At 45.6% G+C, this 14,858-nt stretch overlaps 1 protein-coding gene across 1 annotated transcript in view; it reads left to right on the top strand.

Annotated features, from left to right (window-relative positions):
• Positions 1–14,858, top strand: part of FARP1 (FERM, ARH/RhoGEF and pleckstrin domain protein 1) — a 263,709-nt gene that overhangs the window by 217,051 nt on the left and 31,800 nt on the right. Inside the window, exons 14-16 of the mRNA XM_021696032.2 lie at positions 6,226–6,413; positions 7,632–7,721; positions 8,795–8,928. Coding sequence (XP_021551707.1) covers positions 6,226–6,413; positions 7,632–7,721; positions 8,795–8,928 — 412 coding nt within the window. The remainder of the gene's footprint in view (positions 1–6,225; positions 6,414–7,631; positions 7,722–8,794; positions 8,929–14,858) is intronic.

Here is a 14,858-nt window from a genome sequence, read left to right as displayed (position 1 = left end):
TCACCACCCCCTTTCTGCCTGGAAAGTTGCCGTGAACACCTAACTAACCAGATTTCACAAGCTTGGCCTATATTATTAATCCAGTTCCCTTCTGTTCTTTCTGTGTGTATATTTAATACTATAGATAAAATATTTTATTAAAAATGTCTAATGCACCAAATTTTAAAATAGAAAAGGCTGGGGATTTCATTCTCATTTTTGTCATTTGTTTAATAAATTTGAGAAAACATTTTTCTGTTGTTCCATTGTATGCACTGTTTGTCAGCATGTACCTATCTAGGAGGAAAAAAAAAGCTTCTCTCCCCCCCCCCCCCCCCCTCTTTTTTTTTCCTCGGAGCATGGTGTACTTTCTGTTCCCTGCATTGTTGGAGCACTGTCTGATGTCTTTTTTTTTTTTTTTTTACACTGCTGAATACCAATTTGTACTTGGAATACCTGTTTCCTCTAGAATTACAGTGATCCTGTTCGCTAAACAGCAAGCTTTAACACGGAGGCATGCCGGGGTCATCCCCTAGTTCACTGAGGGTGGGGAACAGAAGGCAAATGGAAGACTCCACTTTTCTGATTTCATCCTCTAACATGCCTGCACTTCGTACTGTGTGTTCCTGGGCGGGGGCGGGGGGTTGTCTTTGGAAAGGAGCAGGATCACTGTAGTTGGGGGAGAGGTCTCATGGAAACAGAGCGTATCTGTGGCTGCAGCTTACATAGGGGAGCTCAGACACCTAACCAAAGGGTTGGCTTCGTGTTTTATTGGGGACCATCCATTCAGATGGGGATAGAACACTTTCCATAGCTGGTATCTATAAGAGAATTTAGTTGGGCGTTTGTTTTGGCGGGGGCTGGTGGGAGCATAGAGAAGACCCTGCCCAGCTCAGCCCCACTTGGCTACTCTTGGCCAATAAGCTGTTATTAGTTTTGATGTGCCCCCAAAATGTAGGCTGTCCCAGATACTGTCTGGTTTCATCTTCTCTCCATGGCCTAAGAGTGCCGCGTCTCAGTAAAGCATGGATTTATACCACCGGGAAGGGTGCTGGCTTCTCCAATAACAATGAGCTTGGTGATTCTTTCAGCATGGAAGGCCAAACTCCTGCAACCGTGTATGCACGACATTAATATCTCTTGTTAATCCAAACTGAAGAGGCTTTTACTTGTCCTAACAGGTATCTTGCTGTAAAAACTGTCAATTGTAACTGTTCTTTCCCACTGACGGCTAAAGCTTTGTCCTGAGTACAAGATGGTATTTTTCATGGGTACAAAGCACCATGTTCCCCAACCCAGACGCTGCCCCCAACACCGCCACCACCATGTTTGAACAAAGAGAAATTCTCCTTTCTCTTTTCTCCATAAGTAAGAGCACACTAGAACATTCTCTGTCATTGCTCCATTGGTAGGCATTTCTCTGTTTCTCTGCAAGTTGCATTGCAGTTGCTTTTCTGAGTTGCTGGATGATGAACACCGAAGTTGATGCTTAGCTGCTTGTAAAACTTTGTTGGAAGGACCTTGGTCTGAGAATAAGAAGCACATATACACATACCCTCAACACCCTCCATTATCAAGAAAAGGACAGCACCATCATGATTGGTAATCGTGTAGACTAGTTTTTCTTGTGGCACCTTATTATTTTAATAAAGCATTGTCAGCTTTTTTCCCATATTCCACTGGGGTGAGAACCCAGCTGAGTTATCACACTAGTGAATCCTGTCCATTCGGTAGATTACCCATTTTCCAGCTCAATACTGACCTTTTTTGATAACTGGCTTTCAAATGTAGACAATCTCCAGGAAGAGTTCATTGTATTCTTTTTTAGAGGGAGATGATTTAAAAAGAGCCTTTTTAAAGATCCATGAAAACTACATCTGTAATGAATTTCCTACATGTGCCTTTGGAACATATTCTGGGTATGTAGAGATAAAATCTGTATTTTAGAACCAAATACCAGGAGACAAATCATGATAGATGAGTGGCATCTAGAAACTTGCCAGGTAACTTTCTCTGGGGGGAATGTTGAAGAATCAGCATACTGTTCTATTTTGAAAAGAGGAATTGAGAAAGCAATCCGTATTCTCAAATATTTAACAAACCTGCTCTGGGTTACTATTTTTAAAATGATTATCAGGTTTTCTAAACACTTAACAGGAAAAACAACTTAGCTAATTAAAACTAAGATGAGCAACGTACTGACCAACTTAAAATACAGGACAGGTACAACTAAGTATTCGAAATGCCATTTTCTATTACTTGGAAAATAGAGTAGAAATTCTCTTTTCCCAGAACGTGTGAGTTTGTTCTTAAGCCTTAATACAATCAGAGGAGATTACAGTACAGCTGTGCCCAATCCCAAAAAGGGGGGAGATGAGCATTGAGTTTGGCTTGTTGGTCATAAACCATGTTCCCGCTGGTGATGTACCTCTGACAAGGGGCTGGTCAAGAGATACTATAGTGTGGGTGACGCTGCAGCGCTTCCCCAGAGCAGCCAGGAGAGAAGAATTATGAATGTATTTTACATTAAAAAGAGAAGCTAAGCCAGTTTTTCGGCTAGGTGATAAAGTGGAGTCCATAAATATAGCCATGCTAATTTGAAGTTCCATAATTGTTTGTGCCATGAGAATGTGTACATTTAAAAGGATTTTTAAAAGCAATTACCAGAAATGCCTCTCTTGAGAGCAGTATTTGTGATGGCATTGCCAGTCCATGGGGGTGACATAAACTCAGCCCTCTTGCTACGGGTTAACAGCCGGGGGTGGGGGGGGTGGGGTGTGGAAAATTATGGTGAGGGGCATACCATTTGGTGAAGGAGAAGGTGGAGGATTTGAGAGTTACTAACTGGAAATACCTTAACGAGACGCAGGACAATTTCTGGAAATAGGAAAAAATAATTTTTAAAAAAATCTGAAGCTTCCAGATTTTCAAGTATAACTAATCCTTTTCTAATCTCTTGAAACTTCTTTCCACCTGCTGCCTTAATATCCAGGTGCTTTCTCAAAAGATCCTCCAAAACTATTTACCTAGAGCCTATGCCTGAAAGAAATTACTTTCTGTCAGTTTGTCACAGAGGAAAAAAAGATACCAGGCATTAATGAGTTCACTGAGTAGCCCTGAACATCAGTTACAATTTCCTCTTCTCATCACCTGGGGCTGTGCCTTCAAAGCAGGTAACCAACTGCATGATTTGAACAGGCTTGATAAGGCTAGGTAGATAAGTGGGCCGGGTTTTATCGTACAGAGCAACCCTGTTTATGGAATGGACTACTTCAGTGAAAATTGGTTACATGTAGTTTGAATAACTGTAACCGTAGACACCGACTTTAAGATCAGTTCTTCACACCTGCCTGAGGGTGGACCTTACGTGGACACCGCTTTTGAACAGACAATTGTCACAGCACTCTGGCTCAGAGTCAAAAGAGCATTTTAATTTCTCATCAAGCTGCCAAATTCTACTGATTACCCTCATCAGCATCTCTCACTGATTGTTAAATGGCAAATGAGCTACATAGTTTGGTTTAAGCCATGTCCCCTCTAAATTTTCAAAGTCTCAAGTAGTTTGGCCTGCAAGGGGAGAAGAGGACTACTCTCCATGGACGCAGCTCAAATGAGCAAACTTGAACTTCAGAGTTTGGACCTTCCCCTTCTGTAGAATTGTGGATAGATTTCTAGACCGGGCTGCTTGGTATTTATTGATTTATTGGTCCTACTGTTAAATACACCCATCAGCCTTCCTGTCTCAGGCCCTAGGAGTAGACATAAAGCTAGTGGAAGGAGCCACTCCAGAAACGGAAATTGGCAACCCTAATTTGGGTTGTTCCCCAAGTCTGTGTGTTGCACGTGTGAAGTTGCTGGTCACCCACATCTTTGGGCTACGTGAGTGAATGCAGCAGGTTGTCCCCCAGCAACCTGTGGCTGACCCAGAGCTGTCCTTTCCTCGACCTAGGAACATGGGTTGTCATGAAGTTCACGGCCATTATCCCATTTTCTGAATCCTGTCTCTGACATCCAGTGTAGACTCTTCTAGATGGCTATATTCTTTGAAATGTGCCCTGTCCTTTCGGCAGGACAGATGTCTCCTGGAACCCTGGTCTGTTTTCTCATCCATTCAGTCTACTAAATGAGAAGCGTCCCCTGGGGGACCTCACAAATAGCTTTTGGCCTTTGGAGGGTAGAAATGCTTATGCTTGACGGGGGCCACCCGCATTTTCTCCCTCCCACTGGGGCAGGTGGTTTATTATCTGCTGCTGGATGCTGTCCAGGGCCTGATTGGTACTGTTCCCCCACCCTCCTCCCCACCCCCCACTCCTCCCACAAGCCAGCCTTCTAACTGCTTTTTATTCTTGGCTCCAACTCTCACTGATGAGGTGAGTGCTTTTTCTGTTCGCATCACTGCAAAACCGAGGCCCCGCATGCTCTCACTTAGAACTGCCTCACCTGACCTCACGCACAGTGTGAGAGCTGAAGGTAAGCCCCACATTTTGCCAGATCATGGTGGACAAATAAAAAAGCAACTCTGATACAGTGACTCACAAATGCATGAAATGTTTGGATCTCTAGACTGCCAGAATTTCTCTTTTCTATTTCCTATTTGTCGTGATGACACTTTTCCTTTTTGTGACTTTTTTTTTTTAAAGAAGAGAATAGTGTAGTACCTTGAAACATTTGCGAACGGTTCTAATTGTTGTCACTATTTCTATTTGACAAGTTCCAATTCTTTCGAAATCATTGTATTCGGTTGTGCACTAGTGTCAATAAAATTGACATTTGTGAAGCAATTTCTGGCCTTTTTCTCCGGGTTTTGCTGGGTCTGGTGGTGTGTGGGGTGCACGGGTCTTTGTCTAACAGTGATGCGTATTAAAAAATGCCCGGATTTCCATGGAGGGATTTTTAAAACGCAAACTTCTTTAATCTTACTCATGTTATCAAATCTCGTTCTTGGGGGATCGTCGTACTGACCCATAGTCCTGTAGCAGGACATCTGCTTTTTTGCTGCTCTTCTGGGTGTGCTGGCTTTTCCTGCATGTGTTGTGAACAGCGCTAGCTGGTCCAGCTGGGGCGGGGCGGGGGCTGGTGGTTTTTCATGGTTGGTTCATTCCTACTGTGATCAAGTTCACTACCCTCCATTCTAGGCCATCCCCATCTTGTAATTTCAAAGCGGATATGGATGAATCCAGAGGGAGAGGATAGCTGTCAAGAAAATGGGGTATGCCCAGAAAACGGCACTTCACCTTTCTCTCCAAGATCCTTGTCCGTGTGCGGAATAGCCATGAGCTGAAACCGCATTTTGGAAAATGAGAAAGCATTTTACATCGTCTTTTCTTAATAATGGTAACAGACGGGACTGCAGGCTACTTGAACTTTGTTTACCCTCGCGCTAGCCCTAGCAAACCTGTGTTAGAATTACAGACGTGTTAGGTGAAAACACGCAGGTAGAAGTATATTCTGGAACGTCCCAGTTGGCTTCAACGGGGTGAGGTTTCGAGACTCGCAAAATTCTGTTGGCAAAACGTTGCACGTACACATCCTCTCCTTTGGCTGACGTATAATGGGTAATGATACATTTTCATATTATTTAATGTATCCTTTGCAGAGGAATCATTAATGACCTGTCACTTTTTGACTCATCAAGGGGAATTGTGATAATGTAATGACCTCCAGCTTTGCATGTGGTGCTAGTGTTTCTGTCCCAAACAGTGAGAGAGACACGGAATGCCATCACCAGGTATAATAAGCTTGCTTCTGTTCTTGGTAGAATGGGGAGTTAGCTTCTCGTCCTTTCCTTCGCTGTGGCCCGTTGTTACAAGGTGTAGTCTGTCCTGGGTATGTCAGTCATTTAGTTTCCTTTTAGAATAGCTCTGTTTTTTCAGTCTTTTCTCATGTCTCCTGGTGGTATAGTCACTGTTTTCTGGAATAATTCATAGAAGCTAAGGCAGTAGTAAGGAGATGAAGATCCCGTTTGGGAATCCACTGTGCTTCTAAACATTCTCTGAGCAGAGTTCTCTGCCTTATTAATCACAGAACTCTGGCTCCACTGACTCATTCCCACTATGGTATCTTTAGTATGAAGGCAGCTGCAATTCAGAGAAAAACTAGAAAATCGTGAAGCACATTCGATACGCAGAATGGTAGTCAAGGTTCCAAAGATTTGATCTGATACGGGGGAAAATTCTAAGTAGCAATCCGGTCCCAGAAGGAATTACTTTTTTTTTTCTCTCTCTAATACTTCTCATCCTCAAATAGGCTCCCTGACTGGTAGCCCTCACCTTTCAGAGCTGTCCATCAACTCCCAGGGAGGAGCTGTGCCCGCCAGCGTGATCTTGTCTCCCAACCTGAGCCCCGACACCAAGCAGGCCTCCCCCTTGGTCAGCCCACTGCTGAACGACCAGGTGTGCCCACGCACCGACGACGAGGAGGAAGGCCGGAGAAAGGTGTGGTGACCTGCACGCACATGCGTTACTCTTTTTTTTTTTTCCCTAACTGCAGTAGTATATATATAACACCTGCCATTTTAACCGTTTCTAAGCATACTGCTCAGTGACCTTAAGGACATTCACAGGGTCATATAACCATTGTCACCATCCATCTCCAGAACATTGTCACTTCCAAACTGAAACTGTCCCCATTAAACAGGAAATCTCCATCCCTCCCCTTTCCCCAGCCCCCAGCAACCACCACTCTGCTTTTTGTCTCTGTGGATTTGACTGCTTAGGAACCTCATCTAGGAGGAATCCTGCGGTATTTGTCCTTTCGTGTCTCACTTCTTTCACTTAGCATCACGTCCTCAAGGTTCTTCCATGTCGTAGCGTGGGTCAGAGCTTCCCTTTTAAGGTTGAATCACCCCCCATCGTATGGGCAGAGCACAGTGTGTTTATGCACCTGTCTCTTGGTGGACAGTTGGGTTGCTCACTCCTTTTGGCTATGTTGAATGCTGCTGCCGGAAACCCGGGCATCCAGGTGTCCGAGTCTCCGATTTCAGTGCTCTCGTGTGTATCCCCGAAGGTGGAATCGGGCGGACTCTCGTGGAAGCAAGCAAGATGGCTAGCAACAAGGATTGTCTTTTACTTACTGTTTAAAGAGAAAGCAAAACCCGTGGCTGACTCACTGTAGAGAAGTGCCTGCTCACCTAAGTGATGGACTCCAAGGAACCAGTGGTGTCACCAGCTGCTTTCACCTTGTCCCCTTAGCTCAGCCACCGTGTATTTCCACGGACACCCTAGCTTTCATTTCCCGTACACCACTGCCACCAGCCCCCCGCTCCCAGGACAAAGGCCACTGTGGTTTCTGTTTCTTTGATTTCCTGGAAGGCTGCATTGCTCTGATATTTTACTAGTTGGTTAGATTTTTGGATGCCCAGTTTTGAATGAATAGCCCTCCGCAGTGACCAACATACTCGAGTCTTGGAGGCCTTTGACTGAGGGTAAGATTTATGTGGAAGGAAACGTTCCCAGGCTCTTTCCTCATCATGGGAATCCATTCTCTTCTCCTAGTTCCTCACACAAAGAGGAGAACTAGTAAGAGGTTCTTTAGCCTTGAGCCCTATTAACAAAAGATCGTAAATTAGCAATGTATCACTTTAATCAGGACATTCTTAGAGACTTATGCTCAAAGAGTATTATTACGTCTTGTTTCTTCTGTGGGTTTTGCAGAGATTCCCAACGGACAAGGCGTACTTCATTGCTAAGGAAGTATCCACCACCGAAAGAACATATCTGAAGGATCTTGAGGTCATCACTTCGGTATGTGTAGCATTTCCCCTAAAGCATTCAATTACATAATTTATCTCAACTCCGATGTAGCTTTCAGAGAAGAGCTGGATCTAATTAAATGTTGGGCTCTCTGACTCCAATTAAAAGGATTTGGTTCTGGGTTATAAAAATTAGACGGTAATAGTATATTTAATTTGGAACATGCTTTATAAAAATTTTTATAATTGTGATTTTTAAGTGCAAAGGAAGGAAGTTTCTAAAGTGGAGAAAATTAAAATGAAACTTCTTACTGCCTGCTTTGTACCCAGGCAGAATAGTTCGTGTTTTGCCCGGCATCAAATGTAGCTCCTTCTGCTTGAGGAAGACCCCAGAGGTGAATAGAAGGCTCGTTTTAGCCTTGGTAATAAATTGAACCATGTCAGCAAATCTGCCAGAAGACTGCCTTTTATTATTTTAATCAGTCCTATTCGGTCTTGGAACAAATTCAAAGCATCGCAGATAGGTTTATGATCCCTGGATTCTGGGCAAAAACTAGCCATTGGAGGTCGGTAGGAAGCGCGGGGCTCCTGTGCCTCTGGGGCATGTGAATGGCGCCTGGCCCTGAGCAGGTGCTCGAACAGGTGCTCGGTGAACACTGTGGGACAGCCCCGCCTCACCGCAGCGGGCTGAGTAACTGTGTGAGGGCAGCGGCTTTCTCTCGCTGGTACGGCCTCCTCTGTGCTCAGCATTTTCACAAAGGAGCAGAGATCGATGTTCCTAACGGATCGAACCAGAGGGGGTGTGGTGGTCTAAATCAGTGGTGACCCGGTGAGTTGGCCAAAATGCAAGTTCTGATTAGAAGTAGCTGCCCATTTCAGAGATTTCTCCTGGCTTCAACAATCCACTGGTAACAAGTTGGGGGAAGCCCTGATGATGAGCTGGGTGCTTCTCACCCCATCGGATGGAAGAAGGATACAGCAGTAGGGCCTGGGAGCCCCTGGTGCTCCTGAATGGCCCAGATTCAGCAGGAAAGCCCTGTGTCCTCCAGGCATGCTGGGCTGCGCCAATACTTCCGACGAGTTGCCACCATTTATGTGTCCCTGTGTGTGCTCTTTTTATTCCAGTGGTTTCAGAGCACCGTGAGCAAAGAGGACGCCATGCCCGAAGCCTTGAAAAGTCTCATATTCCCGAATTTTGAACCTTTGCACAAATTTCATACAAGTTTTCTCAAGGAAACTGAACAACGACTAGCCCTGTGGTGAGCACAATGATGTTCAACAATTACACGTGTCCCCACGGCCTCCTCTCTCCCCCCCGCCTTGTGTTTTTGGGTGGTTCCTTTTACGCAGCTATCATGCCCAAAGATAAAGTCAAGAACCTGGCTTAAGAAGAGCCAATCGCAAAATGGTTTTCAGGGAAATTCTGTGGGTATTTAGAGGTCACCCTGGAATTTTGTTCCCTTTGGTTTACAGTTCTTCAGAACGCATGTTTTCTTACAAGTAAGTGAGTCTCACAAAATAAAGATGGTAGGTACGTCTGGAAAGCCGATGTGGGCTTTAAGGAATAGAGGCACATGGAGGGACTTTCAGGGAGGTTGGTGGTAGTTCACTGATGCTTGCTTTATAGTCCTTTGTGAAGTATCTGTATGTCTCCCATAGTTCTCAGATTTATATTACACGGTGTTGAAGAAGTGCTTAGAAAAACGTAGGGCCCGATATACCACGCACTTGCACTTTGAATCCCACTTCGAGGAATTGATCTTAAGGATGCATTTATAATGTGAAATGATATGACAGAGATAGCCATATTAGAATTAAAAGATCGCAAATGATCTAAATGTCCATGAATAGATTGGTTCAAAGTAATATTGTCCATTTAATACCAAATAAAACATTAATCTGGGAGGAAGAAGAAGATGGTGCAGAAAGTCAGGAAACACTTTGTGTGCTGTAGGGTACAAAATCCAGTATACCCTGCCCTAAAATAGAACCTTTCAGAAAACTCTTAGGGTTTTTGTTTTTTTAAAGACCGTTCTATGTAGACACTTGGGGAGTTGACTGTCTACTAAGCATGCATTTAAAAATTCCAGGAGAAAATAGCAAGAGGCTTCTGTGTCTTTGGCAGAGGTGGACGCTGTTGTATATTGTATCCTCACTGTAGGGGAGAATTTGCTTTAAAGTAGTCTCAGGGCATTTAGCGACTGGGGGCCTGAGGGAGCCGTGGATGATGTGGTCTCAGCCCAGGCGATCCCAGACCATGGGATTCAAGTGTCAGCTGAACAGGTTCACGGGGCTGCTCTCCTGTGTCGTGAAGGGAATGTGCTCGGGTGTCCAGCTGTGTGTGTGCTTGAGGATAATTCACATGCAGTTCTCGCCCCTCAGTAGGAGGTGGGATGCTTGACCAAGATGGCCCCGGGGAGGGGAGCACAGCCAGGACTGAGCAAGAGCCTCATTGAAAGTGGGGAAAGATTGGAAACCCCACTTGAGAGTCTTACTCTAGGTTGGTGGTATGAATGTAAGAGAAATGCCACTTTTTAAAATGAGAAAAAGATTCTACAGGATCTAACTTCTTATTTTACCTCTCAAAGTTTACTTGGAAGCTTTCGGTTGTGTTCCACCATATTATGTTGCCTCATCATTCCTGCAAAGCTCGATGATGCTTTCATAGTGGAGTCAAAGATGTTAGAGCTCTGGAAAAATCAATTCACAGTTTGTTTTGTGGCCAGTGAGACGTGTATTAACACAGTCTTAAGTCTTCCCGTAGGCTCAGAGCTTCTTGAGCTGGTGTCCACCTAAATAATGGCAGTTGACCTCAGTAATGTTGGGGAGGTCACACATAGGAAATGTCCCCAACAGGACCCTGGCAGCCCAGCATGGTGGCTTCAGCTAGCTCCTGCTATCACAGAGAACTCAGGAATAAATGCCATGCTCTTGGATTTATCTGTGACCATAAATTTTTAGCATCTGGCTCTTAACTGTGAAAGAATATCCAGTTGCCTAAAAAGCGGCTGCTATCATTTATTTCCCAGAGGATTTTCAGTAGAGTTTCTTTCAAAGATCTGTAATTTTATTCATGTTTTACATGCAAAAGACTCAAAGCTAGAGCGAGAACAGATAGTCGGTATGCCGCTAAAGGACATGACATTTCCTTGCAACAGTGGACCCAAACCAGACTGATGACGTTTATCAGGAATAAGTGGAAAAGTCTGCTGTTAAGGTCAGCTAATCATTTCCTCAAGTGCATGACGAGGAAGACCTGCTTGGCGGGGGTTCGAGGCAAAAAGGCTGGGTGAATGAGTGTAAGTCTGAGCCAACAGAGTAACATGGAGAAGACCCGGCATCTTTCTCTAGCTCTCAACACTGGCTGCTCCTTCCAATTATCTGGAACCTTTAAAAAATCTTCATAACCAGCCAGAACCCCAGACCAGTTATATTGGAATCTCTGAGAGGTAGGACATAAGCATCAGTGGTTCCTAAAGCTTCCCAGGTGATTCCAATGTGTAGCCAAGGTTGGCGACCCTTGTCCTGACTGTCCTAAGTACGAAAGAGACCAGAGCATGACAAATGAAACCTTCAAGGCTCAGGGCTCCTTCAGAACACTGGGCCCAGCTCTGAGTTTCACATTTGAAATAGGTTAATAAGAGAATGCATTTCATTAAAAAAAAAAATAAAAGGTGTTGGATATATGGGCATTTGTCCTAGAAGAGAGAAGATTTTAGAATATATGTTGGCTCTCTTTCGGCTGGTCATGTGGGAAAGGGAGTGAGCGTCTTCTTCACTATAGTGGAGCACAAAATTTAAACGATACATTTCCAAAGAGGCACGTCGTGTCTAAATATAGAGAAGGCTTTCCTAACACTAACATTTAGCCGTGAGAGACTGCCTTATGAGGTAGTATGCTCCTCCACCTTGGGGTTTCTTGAGCAGAGGTTGACTGTTTTTAGAAGGTATTTATCTATTGGGCGAAACCCCAAATCTGGCAGTGCCTCAGGGTCACCTGGGGGTGGGGGTGAGGGGCTTGAAAAAATACAGATTGCCCGTCCCCATGCAGCCCCCCTGAATCAGAATGTTGGAAGGAGTCCCAGAAACGTGTATTTCTGACGTACTTCTTGAGATGACTGTGATGAATACCTTTTCTGGAGCAACTGATAGGGAGTTCCTCTTATAACCCTAGGATTCTCTGATTCTTTGATGTGTATTTTGGTTATAACTCTTGTGAATGCATGCATGCATGCTCGCACAGATGAGTGAGTGAGTGAGCGAGCCTAGTGTCTGAGTGGGAGGCTTTGCCCACTGGGGGCTTGCAGTCTCGGCAGGTGGGGGAGGCAGGCATGGAGAAGGAGGGCCAGGCCCTCCCATGGATGAGTGGTGGGCCATATCCCACGTGAGCCCCAGGGCATCACTGGCCAGTTCTGCTTCGAAGGACCTCTGGGCCATTGATGCCTGCACAGCAGAGGTGGCCCAGGAGTGAATATGTTTAAGCAGAAGAATGGAACACAGAGAGGTTTATTAAGAAAAGGAGTTCACACTGAGTTCCTGACCGACAGGCCACAGAGATGTAGGTGTATCTGTGTATGAATGCATGTGCGTATTCAGTCTGTGATACCGGAAACCCGGAATGGCTGGTGCAGACTGGGATGGCTGTGTCCTCACTGGGTCCACACTCATGGCACCACAACCAGCTAACGTCTCTCTCCAGCTGCCTGGGGCCCTTGCAGAGCTTCATGCCTCATCTGTCACATGTGCAGTGCAGTCTCTACCTCGTAGGGCTGTCACACGGACTAAATGAGACCGTATTAGTGAAGGGCTTGGTGTTCTGCACCATCCACAGAAAGGGGGGTTGGGGAGCTGATCATTTTTTATATTAACTTTATTTTGAAATAATTTTAGATTTAGAGAAAAGTTGCCATGACAATAGAGTTTCCGCATGCCCTTTCACACCTGCCTTTCCCTTAATGCCAGCTTCTTCTGTCTGTCTGAACTAAGAAACTCACATGGCTAAGTTACCATCAACTAAACTCCAGACTTTGTGCAGTGACACTATTTTTTTAAAGACTTTATTTCTTTAACAGAGAGCATGCACAAGTAGAGGGAGGGGCAGAGGGAGAGGGAGAAGCAGACTCCCCACTGAGCAGGGAGCCCGATGCGGGGCTCGATCCCAGGACCCTGTGATCACGACCTGAGCCGAAGGCAGACGCTTAACAACAGAGCCACCCAGGCGCCCCCTGGGTGATACTATTTTAAATGACTGTTATTAATGGAAAAAAAATCTAAAGTTTACTGTGCACCTAAAATTCCCTCCAAATTTGGTACTTCGTTGACACAGCCACCAGGCTTTTCCTTTGGAGTTCTATGTTAAGTTGTCCTATGCTTCCATCAGCAGTGGGAGGCCTTAAGGCAGAAAAATTACCAGGACATTTTCCTGCACGACGAGGCTGAACCCCGGCTCAGTAAGCACACCTGTCCGTATCCAAATGCTGCGTTCTCCTGAGGAAACACCCCCAAGAGGAGGATGGACTGTTCTATCCTGGCCAAAGCCCAGGCTACCCTGTTTCTTTGGAAACAAGGAAACAGGTTTGGTGACCTGTAAAAACATGAAGAATGCTTTTCTTTTTGAAAGCCAGGATGTTCTACTCAGCTGTTCAAAGGCATTCAGAGAAAGCCACTTACAGCCTTTGGCTTTCAGAGCACAGTCCCAAATTCCAGCCCCGAAATGCCTGGCAGTCAGAGCACACACTGGTCAACTCGCTCCCCAGAGATGGATGAAGACCTGCTCTGCACAAACTCAGCTCACAGGGAGCTGGGGCCAGGGGGAGAGTCCTGCAGAGAGGCACTTGGGATAGGCTCTGGGTGCATGCGGTGCTCAAGAAGGATCAGCTGCATGTATTAGAAGAAACTTGCAGTAGATTTCCTTGGAAGGGGTGCAGAAGTCTAGCTAGAAAGTCTAGGAGGGGTGGAGAGACTGGAGGTCGAGATGCCATGGAGCAGACGAGTAGGGCTCATGGGACAAAGGTGAAGGGAACGGGGAGGCCCCCAGAGCTTTGATCCTGGCTACCCGGGAGGATGCTCATGAATTTAAGAAATGGTAAGAAGAAAGGAAGAAGCGAGTGTAATGGAAGGAAGATGAGTTTGGGGCACATCAGTTTTGAGGAGTCAGTATTGAAATCCTACAGGCAGTTGGAAACACAGGTCTCGGGCTTGGGAAAGAAATCAGGTGCAGGTGTGGATCTGGAAATTATCCACAGGAAGAATCCCATCCTGTAAGGAAGAATGGTGAGACAGAGGAGAGCCAGGAATAGAATCGTACCGAATACACCTTTTTGGCAGTGTTCCATAAACGTGTAGCTTATGGCTGAGCGAGAACCAGCAAAGGAAAATGAAGAAGCCACCAGAGATTTGGGAAAAAATGGGCAAGCAGGGGTGGAGGGTCCCAGAGGAGAGCACGTCTGGAGAGTGGCTAGGCAAGCAGAGCGGTTTGAGGTAAGGGGTAGGAGCAGGCTTGGACCCTAGGGAGTCGAGAGACGAGGAGGGTGTCCATCTAGAGCAGAAAGGAAGCTCCTCTGTCAGGGGTGGGACACTCCTGCAGACTGTGATCAGGAATTTCACACGTGGAGCGGTGTTGTCTGGCAAGGACACTCCAGTGGCAGAAATGCAGTGGGGGTGACCGCGTGAGGGTCAGAGAATGATTTATAGCAGCATCCCCCGCAGAGTGGAACACCTTCATAGTAGCTTCACAGTGAACAGTCATAAAACAAAAAGGAATTAAACATCATCCTACCAGCTCTTTGAAGCCGGGCATCATTAAAAGAAAACCCTTGGAATTTCTCAAAAAATTAAATACACAATTACCACATGACCCAACAGGTCCACTCCCAGGTAGGTATTTGAAAGAATCGAGAGAAAGGACCCAGACACATCCTTCTACACCCACGCTCACAGCATCTTTACTCAAAGTGGCCAAAAGCTTTGGAAGCGGCCCAATGCCCACTGACACATGCATGGATAAACAGAATGTGGTCCATCGTACGATGGAATATCATCCTTAAAAAGGAAGGACGTTCTGACACCAGCTCCAACACCAGCGAACCGTAAAGACCGGCTCAGTGAACCAAGAGCCAGGACAGATACTCTGTGATTCCGCTTAGGGCATACCTGGAGGAATCGGATTTGGAGAGACCGAAGATAAGAC

This window comes from Neomonachus schauinslandi, chromosome 3 (genome assembly GCF_002201575.2).
Source record: "Neomonachus schauinslandi chromosome 3, ASM220157v2, whole genome shotgun sequence".
Taxonomy (NCBI): Eukaryota; Metazoa; Chordata; class Mammalia; order Carnivora; family Phocidae; genus Neomonachus; species Neomonachus schauinslandi.
The sequence above is the reverse complement of the archived record's forward strand: the minus strand, read 5'-3'. Positions and strand labels throughout refer to the sequence as shown.